At 47.4% G+C, this 27,576-nt stretch overlaps 1 protein-coding gene across 2 annotated transcripts in view; it reads right to left on the reverse strand.

Annotated features, from left to right (window-relative positions):
* Nucleotides 1-729: 729 nt before the first annotated feature.
* MAL2 (mal, T cell differentiation protein 2) overlaps nt 730-27,576 on the reverse strand; it is a 77,520-nt gene continuing 50,673 nt past the window's right edge. For both annotated transcript variants that reach the window (XM_073679822.1, XM_073679823.1), the window contains exons 3-4: nt 24,332-24,484; nt 730-1,094 (exon numbers count right to left, since the gene is read on the reverse strand). In XM_073679822.1, the coding sequence (XP_073535923.1) occupies nt 1,023-1,094; nt 24,332-24,484 (225 nt within the window). In that variant the 3' untranslated portion in view covers nt 730-1,022. The remainder of the gene's footprint in view (nt 1,095-24,331; nt 24,485-27,576) is intronic.

The following is a 27,576-nucleotide window of genomic DNA, read 5'->3' on the forward strand; positions in this document are numbered from 1 at the left end:
ATATCAATATTAACCAGTTTTTCTAACTTGGCGAATTATCACCTATCCTGCCCTTGCTGTTTGCTGGAGGTCTGAATTCTCTTACCCCCCAACGATCCCAAGAAAGATCCCATCCCAATAGAGTAAAGCAGTGGTCATGCATGATGTACTCTGCCATCACCGCCAATGTTATAGACCATAAAAGTGGTGGCATGTGCAGCCACCTCTATTCTAACAGGATCTTTCAGATTCTAGTCCTCGGAAAAAGTAAAGGGACCCCCAGCAAACAGCTAATTATCATATACCCTGTGGATAACTTTTTAATGATTTGCTTACCATGCACCAACAAAAATACAAAACATTATCTTTCAAACCAATCTAGGCCACCAGAAAAACGATTTGCTAACTCGTAAACCACCCCATGTAAAAACGTGTGACGTAACAACTGGAGAAAGAAGGTAAAGTGATTAAAATTTAGGGGAATTTTGCTATGTTCCTTGTAAGGAGCTAAGCATTTTGAATCCCCCCTCCCACCCCTCAAAAATAAACAAAATATCACGTTTGCCACTGAATTCGCCCTATAAAGCGACTCATAAAATGAAAGGACGTCCAGCATTCTTGAGAGGATCTGTACACTCCCGTATGTGGGTGTCATTGCCTTGTTAATAGGGTCCCTTTAAATGGCACCATTCGGAAACGCTCTAGAACAGGTTCTAGAAGTGATTTTGGATTTTATTTTCAACGTTGAAGGACCTTTCAATTTTTCTTTTATTGTAAAACTCCCATACAAACATAATCAATATTACAATGTACAAAATCCACAGGTCCCCCTGCTCTCCGCAGGGCGGTCGTGTGTAAGTGACCGCCTGTGGATGTGCCTACAGGGAAATGTACATCAGTCTTTTCGGGCTGTAATGTCTCTGATGCCAGGATCATCCCCCGAGTGACATTTGTAAGAAACCCATTACATATTCTCTCTCTTTTCATCTATTGGTGGCTATCAGATTCCAGCGGGTCCGTCTGGTTTGGCTCGTTCCAGGTTGTTATTGCCTCCATCTGCGGAATCCCAGGACTGTGCTGCACCCGTAGCAAGCAGTGGCAGCGAAGGCAAAAATCTGGGGAGAAAGGAGGAAAAGAAGAAAAAGGATTGACTAATGTGCATCGACTTTTTTTTTTTACTATATACCAAGGTTAAAGGGGTTCTCTATACACTCTGTGGATGTATGTGCGTCGTGGAAAAGGGGATCCTCTCAAGCCAGATTGGCACAACTTTAACGTCCGCTGACTTAAAGGGGTGCACCAAGATTGGAATTTATTCCCTACTAGAGTTGGTACGACGCAATTCACAGGACCAAGTCAATCGGCCACGACTGTAACCTTTGTTCGTTGGACGGAAGCCAGGAGAGCCATCTTTTACCGGATGGCATCCGTGCCTTTACTTTTGACTTGCCAGCCGTGACTGACATGTGACATCGCACCAGATCGGCTAATCAAAACAAGAGAAACCGATGCAGTCAGGTAGGAGGAGATTCTCAGGACTCCCAACCAGTGGCCAGAGATTACCAATGTGGTCGATGGACTGAGTCAGGAGAATAGATTCGCACCAAATCTATTCCCCACTCATAGGATAGGGGATAACTTGCTGATCGATGGGGTTCGACTACCAACTCAATCATGGGGGCTCTGCATAGCCGCATCGGAATAGAGTGGAGGTCAAGTATGTGCATGCAAAACCTCCACTCCATTCAGATGAGGCTTTCGCAGAGTAATGTCTCAAGAATTGTGGGGGGTCCCAGTGGTCAGACCCTCAGCAAACAAAAGTTATGTCCATGGAGAAGGGATAACATTCACTGTAGGAAGTATCCCTTTAAAAGGAGTTTTACTAAGATTTAAATGTATCCCCTGTCCATAGGATGGAGCAGAACTTACTGTTCGTTGAGGCTCCTACTACTGGAGGTCAGAGCTCTGCATAGCCTTGTCTAAAGGGGGTCCCAATGGTCGGTCCCCCAGCGATCAGCAAGTGATCTCCTATTGTATGGGTAGGAAATAACGCCTACTGGAGGCAGACTTCAAAACGCCGACTACGTCTTACTCTCCGCCTCCAATAAACGTATACAGACGGAAATGATGCACGACAGAGCACACGGTGACTCTGCAACATTATAGTCAATGTCCCTGTCGGTGCAGTCGCCATTTTTGCAGGGGTTCAGACATAAGCCCTACTGAACGTCTGACCGTAGCCTCAGGGAAAGACCCTGTGTAATCATCTGATAACCAGGACTGACTTTTATCCACTGGATGTAAACACAACCGGTTTCAATTCAATGATCAAGAACAGAGATCTTGAACACAGTGAGGAAATTGGACAAAAAGTTTATTGAAAAATTATAGAACTTTTTTTCTAGTATTCAAAAGAATAACATTTATTTGTGGAGAGCAGAATGCAGATGTAAGTAGACATCGCGTAATGCAACATTATAAATGCACTTTCTCGCAGCAATAATTAATGCAATATTCACTTTCTGCACATGCCCAGGAGCATGTTACATTTTCAGTCAAACCTCTTTCCCCTCTAAACTACTCCCCATTGTCGAATAAGCCACAATGAAGTGTCTAAAACATGTAACAGGTCTAAAACTTGATGTGATATTATGCCTAAAATTTTGTTCCAAACGCATTATTAGATACTGTATGTAACCGCTATGGGATCTGTTCACATTTACATATAGTAACTTTCACGAGACTTCTGTATTTCCAAGGCAAAACCAAGTACTTTTTTTATGCAACTTTGAGCGCTTCATGTACGGAGCGGCTATACAGATGTATCTACTTTCACAAATTAGGTTAAAGCCTCGACTTTCTCACCAAAATAATTCAATACAGTATTGCAGCATGCTACCAAAACCCTTTGCAGGTTGTAATTCACATCACAACAGCCACTGGATGGCAACATTTAGTAACATAAAGCACAAACGTCTCCTGACAGAGCATCTGAAAAATCGTTTTTTTTCTATGTTTTGATGATAGGACACCAAGTTGTCCACAACATTTTATTATTGGTTTGAAATGTAATACCCAAAACGAAAAATGTTTGGAGCCTTGACGGGGTGTAGATTCACATAGGAATTAAAAAAAAAAAACACAGAAAAGAGAAGGCATCCTTGTGCCATGCATCGCCCGGATAGTGCTTCAACTAAACACGAAATGATGGGAGAGATAAAAAGGCCAAATGTCGGTTTCATTTCCGTAGAAAAACAGGGGTACATACCTGGCAGCACATTGTGTTTTAGACACTTTTTTGTGCCTCACTTGACAAGTAGGCGTGGCCTTGTTAGAGATGGGCGTGGCTTAAAATGCAACAATGCATGCCAAAATTTAGCCTTAAAATATTGCCTACATGAACTGATTGACACACATTATTTGTTTATGAGCAGATACAATTTGCTACTGAGAGCACGGAGTGACGACATAGATGAAACAAGGGACTGGGAATAAAAATGTAAAAAGGGAGAACTTAGAAAAATTAGATTAGCGAGTCAATGTAATAGGCCTGCCTAAAAAAATATAAAGAAATAGCAATAGCAAAAGCCCCCTGACGAAGGGACATCCAATACGCGCGTCGGGGCTACAGCTCCACATGTGCATCTCTTCATCACCGCCCCTGTGCCCTGACTGCTTGCCCATAGGCTTCTCCTGTGACCAATACACTGGTACGTATAGGGAGGGCCCTTATGGGCTCTATATTGTTGATACATGGCTATCATCATTATATATATCTACTATTAAGGGCATACTACGATACTATATGTGTATTATATATATATATATATCTATATATATGGCACCCCAGGGGTCTGGTTACCACAGTAATAGAGATATTATGTCTGAGAGCAAGTGGGAGGTTTCTCTGGTCAGGAGCCCTAAGCATGCAACACGGCCCACCCAGACCTGGGAGGGGAGGAATCTGCCCTTATAAACTGGATCTGGGGCGGGATTAGGACAGTTCCAGACACAAGGAAAGGAAGAACTAGGAGCTCTGTAGGAACAGGAGCGAGTGCCAGAGGCTGGAAGCTAGAAAGCTCGCCTTGGCTGAAGACGCTAACCCGGACACGGAGTCCGAGGCTGTGGGGACATCCAGGTCCAGCAGCAGAATCCAACCGGCAGGGGATTGCATGTCCTCTGGCCTTAGAAACCCGAAGGCACGGTCACAAGTAAGGGACCAGCACCGCCATCGTGAAGCGAAGGCTGACGGAAGGCCCCAAGTCACCGGCCATATGGGTGAGCACCACATGGTATACTCAGGGACGTGGGCTACTTCTACCTGCATAGAGCAAGGTAGCCAGGAAAGAGTGCAGATAGTCGGGGAGGCCTACAACTCCACCTGGCCAGGGGAGATCCTGCTTGCTCACAGACTGACCAGGCCCCTACTGCTAACCAGTACTCCCGGGAGGGTCTGCTTTATACCATCAGTAAAGACCCTGAACTGCACCACACGTCTCTGTGATTCCTTGCAGCACCAGCACCATTACTACTGGGATGCTCACACCATCACTCCCATCATCCACATTAGCTGCCCTGAGGCAATACTTCTCCCGTGGGGAGTTATCCCATACTCGGCTGCGCAAACAACATCAGCCTCAGCGGTCAGCAGCGGCGGTCCCCACTGACCGCAATCCACGGGTGGCGTAGTCGGACAATTACAATACCAATAGACTGCCACTGGTTTTACCGCCCTGGGCACGGACCGGGTCACCGCCATGGAGGACTACAACCCCCAGCAATCCGGCTCCGGGTATCCCCCTGTACAGCACAGGCCCAGGGGGCGCGTCAACTTTGGCGTAGTCGGCAGGATTTCGTGCCCGCAACCACCGGGTACTGCGTGCCTGAAAAAGACTTTTGAACTTACCTGTGGTGAAGTTTCCCGCCATCCGGAGCCGATTCCCGCCATCAGACGCCATCTTGGACCGTTTCCCGCCGTCTTCTGCCTTCTTCCCGCCATCCGCAGCCGCTTCCCGCCTTCGGACGCCATCTTCAAGACGCCGCACGGGAAGAAGAGGGGCGTGGACGCCGAAAGCGCGCGAGATCCGAAGCTCCGCCCCACGCGCTGACGCTGCGTAAGGTCCTGGAAGGGAGGAAGAGCGACGCTGACGTCATCGGAGCGCGACGCCAGGTCCTCAACCCCGACAATCGACTGCGGAGCCGCGGCCTACGGAAGAAGAGCATCGCAAGGTAGGCCACGGTCCACTAGGGGGGGAAGGAGGATGTCGGACACCGAGGGGAGCTCCACTGCCACAGCCACCGCCAGCGCAACCGCTGCAGCGGTCATGCCATTCACCATGCCCTATATCCCGGGGGCAACCTGGCTACCCCAGTACTCAGGGGAGTCACATACCCTGAGTGACTTTAGGGAAAGACTTGATAGCCTCTTCCAGGTATACCCCCTCACAGAAGAGCAAAAAGTGAGCATTCTGGTGGCCCAGTTAATCGGGGCTGCCCAAAGGGAGGTAAAGTCCTGGTCACCTGGGAAGAAGAGGACTGTCAGAGAGATACTAGCCCGGCTGAAAGACACGTTTGACACCCGCACCTCAGCCGAGATAAAACTAAGATTTTATGGGTGCAAACAACGGGCACATGAAAGTATAAGAGACTATGCTCTAAACCTACAAGAGGCCCTGAGAGCCATTAAGCAGGCAGACCCTGACAGCATGGGAAATGAAGACAAGCTGTTGACTGAACAATTTATTGAGGGTCTACTGTGCAATGCCCACCGAACCCAGTTGCGGGCTATGGCCTTACAGGACCCTGACCTGGACTTTGCACAGTTCAAGGACAGAGCCATCCGGGTGCTCTGAGAACCGGCACCAGGTGGCGCTGTGACCCACAGGCGCCCTGCTATCACTTACCACCAGGAGACGGCGCCCTTGTCTGCAGGTCCTGTGGGAGCTGATGCGCAGGCTTTGAACAATGACCCGGCAACAGACCTGCACCACCAGGTCCAAGAGCTGACTAAGAGTGTTGCCGCGCTAACCAGAACTGTGCAGTCTTTACAGGTCTCTTCTCCAGAAAAGATCCAGCTGGCATCCGGACCGGAGGACGTCCCGTGGCGCCGACTGAGGAGGACCCCACCGGCCAGAGGAAGACCCAGCGACAGATACAATGAGGACGGACGACCCATCTGCCGCCGCTGCAACCAACCCAGACATATGGCAAGGTACTGTCATTTAAACGGGCACAACCTGGGGTAGAGGGCCAACCCCCAGGCATAAGATCATCAGGCCCATCAAACTGGCGTGACAAATACGTAGAAGGACGTCCAGTCTTGCCTGTGGTACTGGATGGCATTCCTATGAGTGCCCTACTAGACACCGGGTCACAGGTCACCACCATCCCGTACGTGCTCTTCAAGCAGTACTGGAATGACTCGGACATAACCCGCTACCCAGATGACGACCTGAGCATTATCGCCAGCAATGGTTAGCCTGTGCCACAGATAGGATTTAAGGAAATGACCATCAAGGTCAGTAAAGTTGAACTGCCGGCACAAGGACTTATCATTGTGGACATTGACCGTCGCGAGAGTCACCCAAAAATAACCCTAGGTACTAACGTAATTGAAAACTGTCTGGCAGAGGTGATTCTTGGCAACCTGCTGCAAAATAAGAACGCCAGTTCCAGCCAGCAACGTGTGCTCCAAAAAGAGATCCGGGCACTGATGAAACGGCAACAGGTGGAACTATCTGGTGGTGAGATAGGTAGCGTGAGAATGTGTGACCCGTTCCCTATTGCCATGCCCCCAAAAAGTGAGATGATGATTTGGTGCCGGGCAGCTATTGGTCTAAGAGGTAGAGACTACCAAGCAATGGTAGGACCCGTCTACTCAGACAGTAGGCCCACCATTTTGACAGCACGGGGGGTGGTCGATGTACGCCATGGGAGGGTGCCCGTCCGCATCATCAATATACCTGCCCCGGTATGCCACGCTAGCCAAATTGTTCACCATCAACCAGAACTCTGTACAGGCCGTGGAACCCTTGCCTCCATCTCAACCAGAGGAAGGTAACGGCTCTAAGAAACCAATGGAGGACTGGTGTCAGCAACTGCATTTGGGTACTGACTCCACTCCCTCACACCAAAAACAGGGAGTCTATCGGGTGGTTCAAGAGTATGAGAGAGTGTTTAGTAAACACCCGCTAGACTATGGGCAAGTAAAGGGGGTAGAACATCACATCCCAACGGGAGACCATCCTCCCATAAAGGAGAGATATCGACCCGTACCCCCTGCACACTATCAACACGCCAAGGGGATGCTAAAAGACATGAAGGAGGCTGGGGTAATTAGGGACAGCTGTAGCCCCTGGGCAGCTCCACTAGTCTTAGTGAAAAAGAAAGACAACACCATGAGAATGTGTGTAGACTACAGGAAGGTCAACTGTATCACACACAAAGATGCGTACCCTTTACCAAGGATAGAAGAGTCCTTAGTTGCCTTAAAATCTGCTAACTTCTTCTCTACTTTGGATCTCACTAGCGGGTACTGGCAGGTTCCTGTAGCAGAGGCGGACCGGGAGAAGACCGCATTCACCACCCCGATGGGACTCAGCGAATTTAACTGTATGCCGTTCTGGCTCTGCAACGCACCAGGAACCTTCCAACGGTTGATGGAATGCTGTCTGGGACACCGGAACTTCGAGACGGTCCTATTATACCTGGACGACGTCATAGTTTATTCCAAGACCTATGAGGACCATCTGGAACACCTGGCAGAAGTGTTTGAAGCCCTGGCAAACTATGGCCTAAAGGTAAAACCCTCGAAGTGTCATCTACTGAAGCCAAAGGTACAGTACCTGGGACACGTGGTGAGTGCTGACGGAGTAGCCCCCGACCCTGACAAGATCACCGTGATTAAGGACTGGCCAAGACCATCCAGTATAAAGGAAGTGCGGCAGTTCCTCGGGTTGGTAGGCTACTACCGAAGATTAATTCCCGGTTTTACCAAGAAGGCAGCTCCTATGCAGGACCTCCTGATTGGCCTTCCTGGACTGGCCTAAAACCAGAAGCCACCCTTCAAATGGGAAAAGTTGGAAGAGGAGTCGTTCCGCCAGCTTAAGATGGCCTTCACGGGGGATGAAATCCTGGCGTACCCTGATTACAGCCAGCCCTTTATCCTCTACACGGACGCAAGCAACATCAGGCTAGGAGCCGTACTGTCCCAGATCCAGCAGGGGAGAGAACGGGTAATTGCTTACGCCAGCCGAAAACTGCGACCCACGGAAAGAAACCCTGAGAATTACAGCTCGTTCAAGCTAGAGTTCCTGGCAGTGGTGTGGGCAGTAACCGAACGTTTCAAGCATTACCTTGCCTCTTCCAGGTTCACCGTGTACACGGACAACAACCCGTTGACACACCTGGACACTGCAAGACTGGGTGCCCTGGAGCAGAGATGGATGGCCCGCCTGTCCAATTTTGAGTTCACCATCAAATACCGGGCAGGACGCTCCAATACCAACGCGGACGCCCTGTCCAGGATGCCAAACCTACCGGACGAAGGTGAGGATCCAGAAGAATTGGAAGAGATTGAACTCCCTGCATTTCACCATCATGGGATTACCCAGTATTCCCACCGTGTGAGGGGCCAGCGAACCACTACGTTCAACCCCTTACCCCACTACAACTGGGCGGAGACGCAAGACAGTGACCCTGCAGTCCGTCTGGTGAAGGAGATGCTGACCCAGGCTGACGCCCGCCTTGACCCAGACGCTCCGGAAGAGACCAAGCAACTGTGGACGGAGAAGAGCAGACTGTTTCTCTACAAGGAGAAGTTGTGCCGCTGAATGGTCAATTCCCGGACACATGAACTGATCTGGCAGGTGGTGGTACCGAGACGGGACGCAGCTATGGTGCTGGAGGCCTACCACAATGGGACAGGGCACTTCGGATGGAAGAAGCTGGAGTTCCTGCTGCGTGAACGGTTCTACTGGATAGGCATGAGAGGAGCCATTGAGAGGTGGTGTAGAGACTGTGGCCCGTGCAATCTAAGAAGAAGGGACCGTGCCAGCCAGAGGACTCCCCTGCAGCCCATCATCACCAGGCAGCCGCTGGAACTGGTCGCTCTGGACCATGTTAAACTGGCTCCAAGCAGAAGCGGGTATGTCTACGCCCTAACCATCGTGGATCACTACTCCCGGTTCCTGGTGGTGGTCCCTGTCAAAGACCTGATGGCTCAGACAGCAGCCAGAGCCTTCCAGCTGCACTTCTGCCGCCCACACGGGTACCCGGACCAAGTGCTGACGGACCAAGGACCAGCCTTCGAATCGGAGGTCTTCCAGGAGTTCTGCAACCTGTATGGCTGCAAGAAGATAAGAACAACGCCCTATCACCCCCAAACCAATGGACTCTGCGAGAAGATGAACCAGGTGGTGATAGATCTGCTAAAAACATTGCCCCTGGAAGAACGCAGTCTGTGGCCTGAGAAACTGCCCGATCTGGTGGACCTGTATAACCACATCCCGGTAGGTTCCACCAACTGTACCCCGGCTTACCTAATGCTAGCAAGACCTGGTAAGCTGCCTGTTGACCTGGATATGGGAGTCCTGATACCCGAGGACACCTCACCAGAGACAGACTGGGATACAGAACGGCAGCAGCAGTACTGGAAAGTACAAGAGAGCGTCGAGCGAAGTCTCTGTCAATCAAGAGAAAGGCAGGAGAGAACTTATAACCAACATGCTCCCGTTGTTCCCCTGGTACCTGGAGAGCAGGTCTTGAAAAGAAAAAGGCGGCTCCATAAGTTGGACGACCAGTGGGAAAAGGACCCGTACACCGTACTGCCCTCAAGCCACAATAATCCAAAGGTGTACATCATCAGCAAGGATGGAGGAGAGACCACAGCCATTGTCTCCAGAGACCACCTGAAAAAGTGCCCCGAGAAGTTGCAAAGCACGGATGAAGATCAGGAAGACCCTCAACCCGTAGAGGAAAAGGAGGAAATGATCAGCACCGTACTCGGAGACTTTCCCCGGTCCTGGACACAAGTAAACAACGCTATCGTGGTGCCCGTCCTCACCTTTCTCCAGCCAGCCCCTCAAGTGCCTACAGAAGACCAGGTAGAGCTGGAAGAGCAGCCGGCCCAGGAGGCAGAAGAGTCCACACCAGCAGCACAGGAGGATCAACCCTCTGCTAGTAGTGAGCCTGCCGTGCCCCTAGTGAGCCAAAGAGTGTGCAGACAGCTGCCCAGCTTACTCATAACACCACCTACACCCTGTAGTGCAGGACCAGTTAGTGAGCTCCGTAGGTCCACTAGAGTCACTAGAGGTCAAATGCCCGCTCGCTGGAGAATCTAAACTAATGCACTGTGAATTTATCTGTTTAACTGTTTATGGTTTATGTTTGTTGCCTGTTATTAATTATGTTTCTCAGTTACCCTGCAGATTTATTTGGACTAACAGGTTATGGACACTGGATAACCGGAACAGTTTTGTAGATAGTTGCACCTTGGTGCCTCTTGTGAAGACGGCCGCGGAAGAGAAAACCTGTCTGGCGTGGCCTACTTGCGGCCCAATGTAGCTAGCTCCAGCCTTGCAGCCACGCCCAAGGACAACGCAAGGGGTTTGCTTTGGACAGGTCCCCTACCTCGCTTAAAACTTCACCTTGGGTGATATGGACACCCGGTTGCGGACACGCCGTAACCTTTAAAGAACTAAAGCTTCTTGTAAATATGTTATTGCATTATTGTTATACCCTGTATTTATGTTTCTTTAAAAAAAATGTGTTTAGTCCCGGAGTACTAAAATTTACTAGGGGGGAATGTGGCACCCCAGGGGTCTGGTTACCACAGTAATAGAGATATTATGTCTGAGAGCAAGTGGGAGGTTTCTCTGGTCAGGAGCCCTAAGCATGCAACACGGCCCACCCAGACCTGGGAGGGGAGGAATCTGCCCTTATAAACTGGGTCTGGGGCGGGATTAGGACAGTTCCAGACACAGGGAAAGGAAGAACTAGGAGCTCTGTAGGAGCAGGAGCGAGTGCCAGAGGCTGGAAGCTAGAAAGCTCGCCTTGGCTGAAGACGCTAACCCGGACACGGAGTCCGAGGCTGTGGGGACATCCAGGTCCAGGAGCAGAATCCAACCGGCAGGGGATCGCATGTCCTCTGGCCTTAGAAACCCGAAGGCACGGTCACAAGTAAGGGACCAGCACCGCCATCGTGAAGCGAAGGCTGACGGAAGGCCCCAAGTCACCGTCCATACGGGTGAGCACCACACGGTATACTCAGGGACGTGGGCTACTTCTACCTGCATAGAGCAAGGTAGCCAGGAAAGAGTGCAGATAGTCGGGGAGGCCTACAACTCCACCTGGCCAGGGCAGATCCTGCTTGCTCACAGACTGACCAGGCCCCTACTGCTAACCAGTACTCCCGGGAGGGTCTGCTTTATACCATCAGTAAAGACCCTGAACTGCACCACACGTCTCTGTGATTCCTTGCCGCACCAGCACCATTACTACTGGGACGCTCACACCATCACTCCCATCATCCACATTAGCTGCCCTGAGGCAATCCTTCTCCCGTGGGGAGTTATCCCATTCTCGGCTGCGCAAACAACATCAGCCTCAGCGGTCTGCAGCGCAGCGGCGGTCCCCACTGACCGCAATCCACGGGTGGCGTAGTCGGACAATTACAATACCAATAGACTGCCACTGGTTTGACCGCCCTGGGCACGGACCGGGTCACCGCCACGGAGGACTACAACCCCCAGCGATCCGGCTCCGGGTATCCCCCTGCACAGCACAGGCCCAGGGGGCGTGTCATATATAATATATATATATATATATCTCTATATATAAAAAATTAATGTATTGGGGTATTGGTGAGAATTCACTTTGCAAATTTGCCACTATGTATTTTAAAATGAAGCACATGGAGCTGTCAGTCTAAGGTTCACTCCTATTGTACCTGTACCTTACCCCCCCCTGTTATCATTCTCTAATAAACTTTGATATATTTTTGTATTGATGGCTTATTGATCGTTTTTTGCTTTTGCTATTGCTTTATGTCTTTCCCACGATTTAGCCTACAATAAGTCCATATCTTGGTAGTTTTTGACATTGAAATATTTAACGATTATGATATATACGATTCCCCTATTGGGGCAAAATATACTACCTCTTCCATGAATTGTGTGTACTGCCTAAAAAAATGCATTTTCACGGGCTCTTGTAAAACGGAGTACACTGAAAATTAATCGGATTGTCTGGGGAAGTGCATTTCACAGAACTGGCACAACATGAGAAAAATCTGGGCGACAGGAATGTGAGGTTCAAATTTTAGAGGATGTTAGGTTTAGGTCATAAAGGGAACGGAGAGCATCAGTAGGATGATAGACAGAGATGAGGGAGTTGATGTAAAGCAGTGCACAACTTTGTGGGTGACCGGGATAAGTTTATATTGTACTCTGTAATGGATGGGCAACCAGTGCAACAACTGGCACAGGATGGAAGCATCAGTGTAGTGGCTGGACAGAAATGTGATCCTGGCTGCTGCAATCACTATAGATTTGAGAGTGGAGAGGGGAGAGTTTAGTAAGAGGGAGACCGATTAGTACAGATGCAATAGTCCAGATGAGAACGAATCAGAGCAACCGTAAGAGTTGTAGCTTCAAAAAGGTAAAGAAAAACGTTAAAATCTGGCAATTTTGTGGGTTGCATATGACATTAGCATCCTAGCGATTGACTATAGAGTGTGAAGGAAATATCAGAATGAAAGATAACCCCAGGAGGGAGGTTAATATCAGGTTTAGGTAGGCTAGTAGAGGGAGGAAATACAAGAAGTTCAGTTTTTAAAATATTCAGTTTTACATACAATGAGGACATGATGTTAGAAACGGAGAACATGATATTAGAGACAGCTGACAGATTTCACTGAAATTTTGTAGTAATGCCAGGAGTATGTCAAGAGAATATGTGTATAATTTGGTGTCGTCAATATAGAAATGGTACTGTAATTCTGCTGATGGTTTCTCCAATAGGGGCGGTGTATAGAGAGAAGAGGAGGGGATCCAAGACTGAACCCTGAAGATTCCCGGACAGTAAGGGGAAAAAAAGCTGGCAGATGATACAGTGAAGGAGCGGTCAGAGAACTAGGAGGAGAACCATGAAAGAATGTTGTCTTTAAGGCAGATAGAGTGGATCATAGTGAGGAGTTGGTGGTCCATAGTCTCAAACCTCAATATTAGTTAGGATTAATAAAGCTGCCCTATTGTGTCAATGCTCCTTTAAGATATTAAGAAATCATGCGACCACATTTCCATTCCAATTTTTCCATCCTCAAGGAAAGAAACCTTTGAAGGTTGTATGCTGATATAACCCAGGCATCAAGTGTCCCGTAATTGCACTACAAATACTCAAATGCATTGAAACCTTATCTGCAGAATTCCATCACCGCATTCCAGGGTGGAGTATTAAACACTTACACAACAGTGCAGGACCTTGTACTCCAGAGGGGAACGCAAGACGAGAAAAATGTACACAGAATAAATCACAGGACCAGAAAATCAATACATAACTCCTACAAGAAAAGGAAGACTTTTGTTCAGATCACAATGTAGAGACGACTATACTATGTTAATAGCAGGATTTAATGAATGAAATTGCCCACAATTCCATTTCTCTCATGTTTTCTGTAAGGCAAGCATAGTGCTATCTATAACCATTGTGGTAGATCGCTCACTCAGCTGCACACGGAGGTAGACACAGGTACACAGTCTCTTTAAATCTTTTGTTGGTTTATTGTAATGGGGCATAAACCAACATTTAGTCCATGAAAATAAACACAGCCCGCTGGGCAAAAATGGGAAAAACAAGGCAAAATGGTAACACAAAAGCACAGTCTTTGTAGTAGCAGGGATCTGCCTGGTGAGAATTCAGCAACTCCAAGTGGTTCAGGAACTAACAAAACACAAGCTCTCCTCTGGAGCTCATTTCTCCAGACACTGAACTCTGAATACCTCAGCTGACCGAGTATTTAAACCCCCCAGACCACACCCTGGGGTGGAGATATGGTGAATGGCTTCCCGCCCTGCACTACGCCATTCACAAAAAACTGGCCTATTTAAATATGCCTGATTAACTCTCTCAGCACATACCCTTCAGGAGAAGACTTCCAGTTTCAAATCACTGAGGCTAATATCCTCAGTGAAACATATCTCCCTTCCGACATTCTGCCAGTGACTTTGTCACATATTCCCTTTCCCTGCTCAAAACCAGGGGTTTTGGCACCTTCACTCGTTAAACAGGGAAATCTGGACAGGGCATCTGCATTAGAGTGTAGTTTCCCGGGCCTGTGCTCCATATGAAAGTTAAAGTTCTGGAGCGCTAGAAACCAACTAGTCACCCGGGCATTCTTCCCCTTCCTTTCCCTCATCCATCTCAGGGGTGCATGGTCTGACACTAACCTGAATTTTTAGCCTAACAGATAGTATCTTAGTGGCTCAATTGCCCATTTGATGGCCAGGCACTCCTTCTCTACAATGGCATAGTTCTTTTCACAGGAAGAGAGTTTCCTACTCAGGAACAGGACTAGATGTTCATCCCCATCTATTTCCCAAGACAACACAGCTCCTAAACAGACCTCGGAGGCGTCCGTCTGCACCACAAACTCCTTAGTGAAGTCAGGCGCGACTAATACCGGCTGCTTACATAAGGTGAGATTCAACTCCTGGAATGCCATCTCCGCTTCCGAGGGCCATTTGGCCATCGATGTCTTCGTGCCCTTAAGAAGATCAGTTAGGGGGGCGGCTATCATGGTGAAATTTGGGATAAATTGCTGATAATATCACACAATTCCCAGAAACGTGCAAACTTGCTTCTTGGAGTTCGGTTGCGGCCACTTTTGGATAGCCTCCACCTTATTTACTTGCGGCTTTATTTCGCCCTCCCGACGATGTAGCCCAAAGTATTTTGCCTCTTCCTTCCCGATGGCACACTTTTTTGGATTTATCGTAAACCCTGCCTTCCTTAGCGAATCCAGTACCACCTGGACCTTCTGTGAATAACATCCCCAATCCGGGCTGAATATTATGATGTCATCCAGGTAAGCTGCGGCGTACTTTTTATGAGAGACTAGGAACCGGTCCATGGCCTACTGGAAGGTAGCTGGGGCTCCCTACAGACTGAATGGCATACTGGTGTACTGAAAGCACCGTCAGGAGTAGAGAAGGCCATCTTCTCCTTGGCATTTGGGAACAGGAGGATTTGCCAGTACCCTTTCAGTACCTGCAGGGTGTTGATACATCTGGCTGACCCTAGCCTCTCAATGAGCTCATTGTTGCGGGGCATCAGATACTTGTCAAACTTCGACACATTATTCAGCTTCCTGTAGTCATTACAGAATCGCCATTCTCCATCCAGTTTTGGCACAAGGACAATGGGGGTTGACCAACCACTTTTTGACTCCTCGATGACACCCAGGCTCAACATTCTCCTCAGCCCTTTGGAGGTCACCTCACGGTGGGCTTCGGGAATCCGATACGGCCTCCGATTCACCCTTACATGCGGCTCTGTCAGGATGTCATGCTCGACCACCTGCGTGCAACCTGGCAGCTCTGAAAACAGGTCCCATTTCCGCTGAAACAACTCTCAGCACCTGTTGCGTCTGAGCCGGCTACAGTGTCTATGCCACAGTGACATCCTCGACTCGTGCTTCGGGATGGGCCCCCAGGCATGTAGCTTCCACTGGTTCCCTGTCTCACCAAGGTTTGAGCAGGTGAATGTGGTACACCTAATATGGCTTTCTTCTCCCTGGTTGGTGGACCTTGTGGTTGACGTCACTCAACTTCTCGGCCACCTCATATGGCTCCTGCCACTTGGCTAGGAATTTACTCTCCACTGTGGGGATCAACACCAATACCCGGTCTCCAGGGCTAAATTGTCTCAGTCTCGCCAACCGACTGTAGACCCTTGTCTGCGCCTCTTGGGCTTGAAGGATGCTTTCCCTTACAATAGGCATCACCCTCGCGATCCAGTCTTGCATCTGGGCCATATGCTCGATGACGCTCTGGTGGGGTGTTACCTCGGCTTCCCAGGTCTCCTTCGCAATGTCCCAACAGTCCCCAAGGGAGCCATCCATAAAGTAGCTCGAAGGATGAGAACCCGTAGAGGCCTGGGGAACTTCCCTAATGGAGAATAGCAGGTAGGGGAGTAGGCAATATCAGTCTCGGCCATCCTTCTCCATGACCTTTTCAAGCATGGACTTCAGGGTCTTATCGAACCTCTCCACCAAGCCGTCCGTCTGAAGATTGTACACAGACGTCCTGAGTTGTGTAACCTGGAGAGCTTTACACAACTCTCTCATTACTTTCGACATGAAAGGAGTTCCTTGGTCTGTCAGGATCTCCTTTGGCAGGCCCGTCCGGGAGAAGATATGTACCAGCTCTTGGGCTATACCCCTGGCAGAGAAGTTTCTCAATGGTACTGCCTCGGGGTACCGTGTTGCATAGTCTAGCACCACTAGGATGTATTGGTGACCCCTGGCGGACTTAACTAAGGGCCCTACAAGGTCCATGGCAATTCGGTCAAACGGGACCTCTATAAATGGGTAACGGAACCAGGGGACTCCGGAAATGGGACATGGGAGCAGTTAACTGACACGTAGGACAGGACCGACGATAGTTGACCACCACCTGGTGACACCCAGGCCAGTAAAATCTTGGAAGGACTCGCTTTTGGGTTTTGTCTACTCCCAGATGCCCACCCAAGACATGAGAATGGGCTAGGTCTATAACTCTATACCTATAGGGCCCTGGTACCAACAGCTGTTCTAACACTTCCCCTTCTGTTTAGTGACCCGATATAGCAAATCCTCATTGACTGAAAAATAAGGAAACTTGGTGTCAGCCCCCGGCTCCTGGGCAATCCCATTTATCACCGTCACATTGTCCCATGCCCCTTTCAAAGTAAGATCCTGCATTTGTGTAGTACCAAAATTCCCCCCAGAAACCCCCAGTTCAGGAATCTTATCCTCATGGGTCCCTGTCTCGTCCTCGTCACCAGCAAGGACACACAAGGGGAACTCATCCGCCTCTGGATGTAATGGGGATTCTTCATTGACGAACCGGCTCCCGTCTGAGCTAGTGGGCAACCCTGCCTTTCCTCACAAGTCCCAGAACAGCCTGAAGTCCCGCCCGATTATGACTGGGTGTAACAAGTCTCTGACTGCACCGACCTCATGGGACTCAGTAACAAGGTTCGTTTTCATAGTCACTTGTGCGACAGGGTAGTCATTGGCATCCCCGTGGATAGAGCAGACTCCCACATATTTCCCAGGGATCAACTAGTGGGGCAGTGTGACTCTTATGAGAGTCACCAAACTTCCCGAGATCAAAAGTCCCGACACCAGTACCCCATTTATGGTCACTGGACATGACTACGGCCCCTCACTGGGCTGATTGCATACCCTACCTGCAGGTTGGACTAAGTATGAATAGTGCCACCCAACACTATAGTCCATCTTCTCAGAGGATATTGAACAATGGGGGGCTAGGTATCCAGGCCCGCGGCACCTCCAGCAGATCAAGTCTTTCCGAGCGGCTTTTGGAAGACCCTCAGCAACCCCTTGAGACCTCGAATTCCCTCCAGTGGCTCTAATACCCCTCTTTTGGGACTTGGGCTTCCTCAGAGTTCCCCAGTATGGTGATGCAGCACCACCCGGCTTCCTTATGGACCTCTCAACCACCTGGTATCTTTCTACGAGGCCGACCAGGTCATCCAGATTCCGGGGGTCTCCCTGGGCAACCTAGGTCTGCACCAGCCTAGGAAGGAAGTGCACAAATCTGTCCATGACAACCCGCTCGACCATCTGGGTTGGAGTGGAGGACTCCAGTTGCAGCCACTTCTGCACAAGATGCAGAATGTCAAACATTTGGGAGCAAGGGGGTTTATTATCATAATACGCCCAGTGGTGAACCCTTTGGGCTCTCACTAGCATAAATACTGGCACGTGCTGGAGTGACTAAGTTTTAAGTTGAATCCTGTAAGGCCAAGTCGTAATAGCCTTCTGGGGCTCATCAGTCAGATAGGGGACCAACACCTCCAACCACTGCCTCGGCGGTAGCTTCTCCAGCTCTGCCACCCTCTCAAAGACAGTCAAAAATGCCTCCACATCAGCACCCGGGGTCATTTTTTGCATGGCTCATCTTACCGCTTTCCGGACGTACGAGTCATCACCTGAAGTTAGGGGAGGGGCTGACGGCCTCCCACGAACCGCCTCTGCGAGCAATTCCATCTGCTGCTGCTGTTGTCGGAGCTGGTCTTGTTGGTGCTGTTGCTGTTGGTGAATCTGTTGCAATAGTAGCTTGCTTGTCTCCTGCTGGTCTAGCACAAGATGCGTGACTAGGTCCTCCATACTGTCTGTCTTAGTTTCCTGGCTTATGGCCGTCTTTACCCAGGACATGCGGTTTGTCCTCAGCCCTTACACGCACCTCCTGGGGATCTTGCCCACACTTCTACCACCACATGTGGTAGATCGCTCACTCAGCCGCTCACTGAGGTAGACAGAGATACGCCATCTCTTTAAATCTTTTGTTGGTTTATTGTAATGGGGCATAATCCAACATTTAGTCCATGAAAATAAACACAGCCCACTGGGCAAAAACAGGGAAAACAAAGCAAAATGGTAACACAAAAACACAGTCTTTGTAGTAGCAGGGATCCGCCTGGTGAGAATTCAGCAACTCCAAGTGGTTCAGGAACTAACAAACACAAGCTCTCCTCTGAAGCTCGCTTCTCCAAACACTCAATTGTGAATGCCTCAAGTGACCGAGTATTTAAAAAACCCCAGACCACACCTTGAGGAGGAGATATGGTGAATGGCTTCCCGTTCTGCACTATGCCATTCATATAAAACTGATTTTTTTGTGCTCCTCACTTTAGCCACTCTGATCTAGACGCTTCACTGCTGAGGAGACTAGATCATAGTTGCTGGAGCGAGGGCCTCAAAAAAATCCCCTCCGATGTACAGTACAGACCAAAAGTTGGACACACCTTCTCATTTAAAGATTTTTCTGTATTTTCATGACTATGAAAATTGTACATTCACACTGAAGGCATCAAAACTATGAATTAACACGTGGAATTATATATTTAACAAAAAAGTGTGAAACAACTGAAAATATGTCTTATATTCTAGGTTCTTCAAAGTAGCAAACTTTTGCTTTGATGACTGCTTTGCACACTCTTGGCATTCTCTTGATGAGCTTCAAGAGGTAGTCACCGGAAATGGTTTTCACTTCACAGGTGTGCCCTGTCAGGTTTAATAAGTGGGATTTCTTGCCTTATAAATGGGGTTGGGACCATCAGTTGTGTTGTGCAGAAGTCAGGTGGATACACAGCCGATAGTCCTACTGAATAGACTGTTAGAATTTGTATTATGGCAAGAAAAAAGCAGCTAAGTAAAGAAAGACGAGTGGCCATCATTACTTTAAGAAATGAAGGTCAGTCACTCTGAAAAATTGGGCAAACTTTGAAAAGTGTCCCCAAGTGCAGTTGCAAAAACCATCAAGCGCTACAAAGAAACTCGCTCACATGAGGACAGCACCAGAAAAGGAAGACCAAGAGTCACCTCTGCTTCTGAGGATAAGTTTATCCGAGTCACCAGCCTCAGAAATCACAGGTTAACAGCAGCTCAGATTAGAGACCAGGTCAATGCCACACAGAGTTCTAGCAGCAGACACATCTCTACAACAACTGTTAAGAGGAGACTTTGTGCAGCAGGCCTTCATGGTAAAATATCTGCTAGGAAACCACTGCTAAGGACAGGCAACAAGCAGAAGAGACAAGTTTGGGCTAAAGAACACAAGGAATGGACATTAGACCAGTGGAAATCTGTGCTTTGGTCTGATGAGACCAAATTTGAGATCTTTGGTTCTAACCACAGTGTCTTTGTGCGACGCAGAAAAGGTGAACGGATGGACTCTACATGCCTGGTTCCCACCGTGAAGCATGGAGGAGGAGGTGTGATGGTGTGGGGGGTGCTTTTCTGGTGACACTCTTGGGGATTTATTCAAAATTGAAGGCATACTGAACCAGCATGACTACCACAGCATCTTGTAGCAGCATGCTATTCCATCCGGTTTGCATTTAGTTGGACCATCATTTATTTTTCAACAGAACAATGACCCCAAACACACCTCCAGGCTGTGTAAGGGCTATTTGACCAAGAAGGAGAGTGATGGGGAGCTATGCCAGATGACCTGGCCTCCACAGTCACCAGACCTGAACCCAATCGAGATGGTTTGGGGTGAGCTGGACCGCAGAGTGAAGGCAAAAGGGCCAACAAGTGCTAAGCATCTCTGGGAACTCCTTCAAGATTGTTGGAAGACCATTTCCGGTGACTACCTCTTGAAGCTCATCAAGAGAATACCAAGAGTGTGCAAAGCAGTCATCAAAGCAAAAGGTGGCTACTTTGAAGAGCCTATAATATAAGACATATTTTCAGTTGTTTCACAATTTTTTGTTAAGTATATAATTCCACATGTGTTAATTCATAGTTTTGATGCCTTCAGTGTGAATGTACAATTTTCATAGTCATGAAAATACAGAAAAATCTTTAAATGAGAAGGTGTGTCCAAACTTTTGGTCTGTACTGTAGATAGTTCAGCACTGACACCACTAGATCGAAGTAGATTCCAGGATCCTCATACTCACTGCTAGTCGCCTCTACTGGCTTTTTAATGCTTTTCTTATGCTTTTTTATGCAATTGCTCATGTTTTTAATGGAGCAAACATCACAAGTCAAAAATGATTTCTTTACACTGTTATATAATTTATGTATTTTTACGCTGTTATTTATTTTACATTTTTATTGTCGCTTTATGTAATATAAAAAATTCCCCTTATCGCTGATTGTTCAGTTTTGCCAGAATGTGACTCTTCCGATTTGTCCACAGTCCTGTCCGCAGCACCGACATTGTGAAGAGTGGGCGGAGCTCCGCGGGGAGAGGAGTAAAAGAGCGCCCCCGACAGCCACCATAATGTACAACACAGAAGTGACAAATTATTACAGGAATGTCTAAGGTCACTGGAGAACTGTTATAATTTACACCACTTTTGTGCTGTACATTCTGTAGGCTGCTCCGTCATTGGCTGAGACTTGTGGACATACAGGAATAGGGGATATCCGGGACTTTATGAAAAACAAAAAATGTGCCTAAGCACGAACAGGCTGGTAATTGCTACTTACCTGCCTGGTGTGCCCGGCGGTGTTCTTCTCCGGCACAGAGCAGTCACAGACCGTTCCTGTCGGCAATTCAGCTGCCTCTGCTGACGGGGCAGAGAATGATATCCGACTCATTCTGATTGACAGCCTTCTCCCCCAGTTAGACAGTGGGAATCCAGCTGTCAATCAGAATGACGTTGCCAATCTCGCCCTGTCAACACAGTGGAGCGGAAAAGAAGCCTCCGCTCTGTCGACGTGACGTCAGCAGAGGCAGCTGAACAACAGGAACGGATATCCCCTTTAATGAAGGGTGACAGGGAGAAAGCTCGGCCACTTTGTAAAATTATTTTTTTTTAATTAATAAAGTGAGTTTTTTTATTATCGCTTTCTGTAATATAAAAAATTACACATAGCTCTGATTGAGCAGTTTTCATTGAATTCAAATTTTCCTGTATGTCCACAAGTCTCAGCCAGTGACGGAGCAGCCGACAGAATCATCAGAATGTACTGCACAAAATTTATATATACATATATTATAAAATTTATATACAGTCATATGAAAAAGTTTGGGCACCCCTATTAATCTTAAGCTTAATGTTTTATAAAAATTGGTGTTTTTGCAACAGCTATTTCAGTTTGATATATGTAATAACTGTTGGACACAGTAATGTTTCTGCCTTGAAATGAGGTTTATTGTACTAACAGAAAATGTGCAATCTGCATTCAAACAAAATTTGAAAGGTGCATAAGTATGGGCACCCTTATCATTTTCTTGTTTTAAATACTCCTACCTACTTTTTACTGACTTACTAAAGCACTTTTTTTGGTTTTGTAACCTCATGGAGCTTTGAACTTTATAGACAGGTGTATGCAATCATGAGAAAAGCTACTTAAAGTGGCCACTTGCAAGTTGTTCTCCTGTTTGAATCTCCTCTGAAGAGTGGCATCATGTGCTCCTCAAAACAACTGTCAAATGATCTGAAAACAAAGATTATTCAACATAGTTGTTCAGGGGAAGCATACAAAAAGCTGTCTCAGAGATTTAACCTGTCAGTTTCCACTGTGAGGAACATAGTAAGGAAATGGAAGAACACAGGGACAGTTCTTGTTAAGGCCAGAAGTGGCAGGCCAAGAAAAACATCAGAAAGGCAGAGAAGAAGAATGGTGAGATCAGTCAAGGACAATCCTCAGACCACCTCCAGAGAGCTGCAGCATCAACTTGCTGCAGATGGTGTCACTGTGCATCGGTCAACTATACAAGGCACTTTGCACAAGGAGAAGCTGTATGGGAGAGTGATGCGAAAGAAGCCGTTTCTGCAAGCACGCCACAAACAGAGTTGGCTGAGGTATGCAAAAGCACATTTGGAGAAGCCAATTTCTTTTTGGAAGAAGGTCCTGTGGACTGATGAAATCAAGATTGAGTTATTTGGTCATACAAAAAGGCGTTATGCATGGCGGCAAAAAAACACAGCATTCAAAGAAAAACACTTGCTACCCACAGTAAAATTTGGTGGAGGTTCCATCATGCTTTGGGGCTGTGTGGTCAATGCTGGCACTGGGAATCTTGTTAAAGTTGAGGGACGCATGGATTTCACTCAGTATCAGCAGATTCTTGACAATAGTGTTCAAGAATCAGTGATAAATATGAAGTTACAAAGTGGATGGATCTTTCAGCAAGACAATGATCCAAAACACCGCTCCAAATCTACTCAGGCATTCATGCAGAGGAACAACTACGATGTTCTGGAATGGCCATCCCAGTCCCCAGACCTGAATATCATTGAACATCTGTGGGATCATTTGAAGAGGGCTGTCCATGCTCGGCGACCATCAAACTTAACTGAACTGAAATTGTTTTGTAAAGAGGAATGGTCAAAAATACCTTCATCCAGGATCCAGGAACTCATTAAAAGCTACAGGAAGCGACTAGAGGCTGTTATTTTTGCAAAAGGAGGATCTACTAACTATTAATGTCACTTTTCTGGTGAGGTGCCCATACTTATGCACCTGTCAAATTTTGTTTGAATGCAGATTGCACATTTTCTGTTAGTACAATGAACCTCATTTCAAGGCAGAAACATTACTGTATCCAACAGTTATTACATATATCAAACTGAAATAGCTGTTGCAAAAACACCAATTTTTATAGAACATTAAGCTTAAGATTAATAGGGGTGCCCAAACTTTTTCATATGACTGTATATATTACAAAATGTATTATATATGTATATATATATTACAAAATGTATTATATATGTATATATATATTACAAAATTTATTTATATATATATATATATATATATATATATATATATATATATATATATATATATATATATATATACACACACACATACATATACATACACACACACACACACACACACACACACACACATACATATATATATATTTTGACTTGTGATGTTTGCTCCATTAAAAACATGAGCAATTGCATAAAAAAGCATAAGAAAAACAATAAAAAGCCAGTAAGCCAGTAGAGGCGTCTAGACAGCAGTGAGTATGAGGATCCTGGAATCTACTTCGATCTAGTGGTGTCAGTGCTGAACTATCTACATCAGAGGGGATTTTTTTGAGTCCCTCACTCCAGCAACTATGATCTAGTCTCCCCAGCAGTGAAGCACATTGCATCACTAACAAATCATTGGGGGCAGTGTACATAGCAACTAGGACATGACAGGTTCCCTTTAAATATGCCTGATTAACCCTCTCAGCACCATGCAGGAGAAGACTTCCAGTTTTACATCACTGAGGCTAATAGCCTCAGTGAAACATATCACCCTTCCGACACTCTGCCAGTGACTTTGTCACACCATCCATTTTGTAGAAGTTCCATTAAAATTGAATTCGGCATTAATAGGCCAATTTGATCCGCTAACCCACTGTGTCACTGTTTTTTTTATATACAGTAGAAAATGAATCACTACATAAATAAAAAAAATTCAGCACTTTCTAATATACTATACTTTTCAATTTTTTTTCCATATTTCGAAAAATTAGTTTGTTCAGTGCCATTTCCACCATCAAAATTGCCGTATATGCCGATGGAGCTGCTGACTGGGCTGCCAAAGGAACGCTGATGTGAACAGAGCCTAACAATTAGTATATTTCATCATTCAATATCTTACCGTTGCTGCAACATTCAGTCCAATCCTGCGATTATCTAGATGGATAACAGTCGAGTTTTCATATCTCATTAGACTTGCTAGAGATGTCACAGCAGCTTCCAGAACGAAGGCCCCAAAATAAAATACAAAGGCTAAAAAGTGGTAGGCAAGGTCCTAAAAAAAAAAAAATGTGAAAAATATAATTAATCTCATATCAAAGAAAAAACTAGTGTAGAAACATCACAAATATTGCTCAACCTAAAATCTAAGGCATGGCATATCAGCGACACCTACACATCATTGCTTTCTGATGTGGTGATGAATACGGTACTGTGGTCTTCTCTTTTTCTATTGTTTTGAAACTTTCCAATAGGTTTAAAATCTCTATTGCTTGCTATCATTTATCTGGAAGGCCTACTCTCCAACTAATTATTACTAACTAGATGGTGGCCTGATTCTAACGCATCGGGTATTCTAGAATAGGTATGCGGCCGACCAGGCGCAATCAGCAGAGCGGTGTTTAAATTTGGCGCCAAAATCACTGATTGGTCGAGGCCGGCAACCACGACCAATCAGCAAAGCGGTGTTAAAATTTGGCGGCAATAACGCTGATTGGTTGCGGCCGGCGGTCGCGACCAATCAGCAGAGCGGTGTTTAAATTTGGCGCCAATAATGCTGGTTATTCGTGACCGGTAACCTCGACCAATGAGCAGAGCGGTGTTTAAATATGGCACCAATATCGCTCATTGGTCGTGGCTGTCGACCGCGACCAATCAGAAGAGCGGTGTTTCAAATTGGCACCAAAATCGCTGATTGGTTGCGGTGGCCGGCCGCGACCAATCAGCACAGCGGTGTTTAACTTTAGCGCCAAGATCACTGATTGGTCGCGGTCTCCGCACCCGACCAATCAGCGAATCGTATTGGTGAGGACTGGGGAGCGCCGCTGCCTGTACCGCTACTTCCGCTGCGAGAAGCCGGCACATGAGCGACTGCTCGCAGCAGAAGTATCCCGACCCGCAGCGCCGCTCCCCGGTCCTCCCTTGACACCCTAGCCGCTGATCTCCCGACAGTAGCCGCATGGTGTTACTAAGGTCCTGACATTTGTGTTCAAAATCGCTGATTGGTCGAGGGGCGCTGCCCGCGACCAATCACCGATTTGGGCGCCACATTTAAATAGCGTCCGCGACCAATCAGCACAGCGGTGTTTAAATGTGTCTGCAAGATCGGTGATTGGTCGCGGGCGCTATTTAAATGTGGCGCCCAAATCGGTGATTGGTCGCGGGCAGCGTCCGCGACCAATCAGCACAGCGGTGTTTAACTTTTGCCGAAGACCGCGACCAATCACCGATTTGTGCGCCATATTTAAATAGCGGACGCGATTTAAATGTGGCGCCAAAATCGGTGATTGGTCGCGGGCAGCGTCCGCGACCAATCAGCATAGCAGTGTTTAAATGTGGCGCCAAGATCGGTGATTGGTCGCGGGCGCTATTTAAATGTGGCGCCCAAATTGGTGATTGGTCGCGGGCAGCGTCCGCGACCAATCAGCACAGCGGTGTTTAATTTTTGCGGCAAGATCGGTGATTGGTCGCGGCCGAAGACCGCGACCAATCATCGAATCGTATTGGTGAGGACCGGGGAGCGCCGCTGCCTGTGCGGCTCCTTCCGCTGCGAGAACCCGGGACATGAGCAGGCGCTCGCAGCAGAAGTATCCCGACCCGTAGCGCCGCTCCCCGGTCCTCCCTTGACACCCTAGCCGCATGGATGTCAGCGCTGCTGCCTGTGTGGCTACTTCCGCTGCGAGAACCCAGGACATGAGCGGGCGCTCGCAGCAGAAGTATCCCGACCCGCAGCGCCGCTCCCCGGTCCTCGCTTCCGCATGGAGGTCAGCGGCGCCGGCGGTCGAGGTCCTTCTGCTGCTACCGGCCGGGAGATGAGCGCCTCGCGCCGGTCATCTCCCGGCTGCATCTCCGTCCCGCAGATGAGCCGCTAACGGCTGCCATCTTTTTTCAGAAATCCCGGGGCGCTGATTGGCCGCTGCCGGACCAATGAGCGACGCGGGATTTCCAGGACAGACAGACAGATGGGATAAGACGATTATATATATATAGATTATAAATACTTATAGTAAATATAAAAAGTCTACACACCCTTGTTAAAAGCATAATTTCAGAACTTTTCCACCATTAATGTCACCCATAATTTGTACAGTTCAAATGAAAAATAAACTGAAATGTTTTCAGTTGGGGGAAAAAACTAAAATAAGGTGATTGCGTAAATCTGAACACCCTTAAACTAATACTTTGTGGAGGTACCTTTTGAATTGATGTCAGCATTCAGTCTTTTTGGGTAGGAGTCTATTGGCATGGCATGTCTAGAAAAGGCAATCTTCACCCATTCTTCCTTGTAGTAGCTGCATATCTGTCAGATTGCGAGGGCATCTCCTGTGTACAGCGCCCTCTTCAAGTCACCCATAGGTTTTCAATTAGATTCAGGTCTGGGCCATTCCAAAACGTACTTATTTTTCCGGTGAAGCCATTCTTTTGTTGATTTGGAGGTCTCCTAGTGTTGAGCAAGTATGTTCTATTAACCCTTTCGCCGAGTATGCTCGGGCCGAGCTCCTAGTATTTACAGCTGCTCGGTGATATGGTTAAATCACTCCCGTGTGCATGATTTGCAACTGTTAGACAGTTTTATTACATGTGAGGAATGTCTATTTCTTACACATTCCTCACATGTAATAAAGCTGTCAAACAGTTGCAAATCATGCACACGAGAGCGATTTAACCTTATCACCGAGCAGCTATAAATACTCGGAGCTTGGCCCGAGCATATTCAAACAGAACATACTCGCTCAACCCCAGTCTCTACGTGTCGCGGTCAACTGAAAGGTGAAATTCTTCTCCATCTTCAGCTCTATAGCAGAGGCCTGCAGGTTTTGATGCAAAATGGACTGTTATTTTGAACTATTCATGATTCTCCCCACCTTAACTAAAGCCAAAGTTTCAGCTGCCAAAAAACCTACCTAAAGCACAATGCGGCCTCCACCATGCTTCACTGTGCATATGGTGTTCTTTTGATGGTGCATAGTGTTGGCTTTGCACCAAATATACATTTTGGAATTATGGCCGAAGATTTCCACCTTGGTCTTATCAGACCAGAACATGTTTTCTCACATTCTTTTGGAAGATTTGATTTAGATTTTAGAAAAACACAGCCAGGCTTGGTTGTTTTTCTCATCAGGAAAAGGCTTCTATTTTGCCAACCTA

This window comes from Phyllobates terribilis, unplaced genomic scaffold (genome assembly GCF_046119375.1).
Source record: "Phyllobates terribilis strain yellow unplaced genomic scaffold, ASM4611937v1 Scaffold_4__5_contigs__length_816908805, whole genome shotgun sequence".
Taxonomy (NCBI): Eukaryota; Metazoa; Chordata; class Amphibia; order Anura; family Dendrobatidae; genus Phyllobates; species Phyllobates terribilis.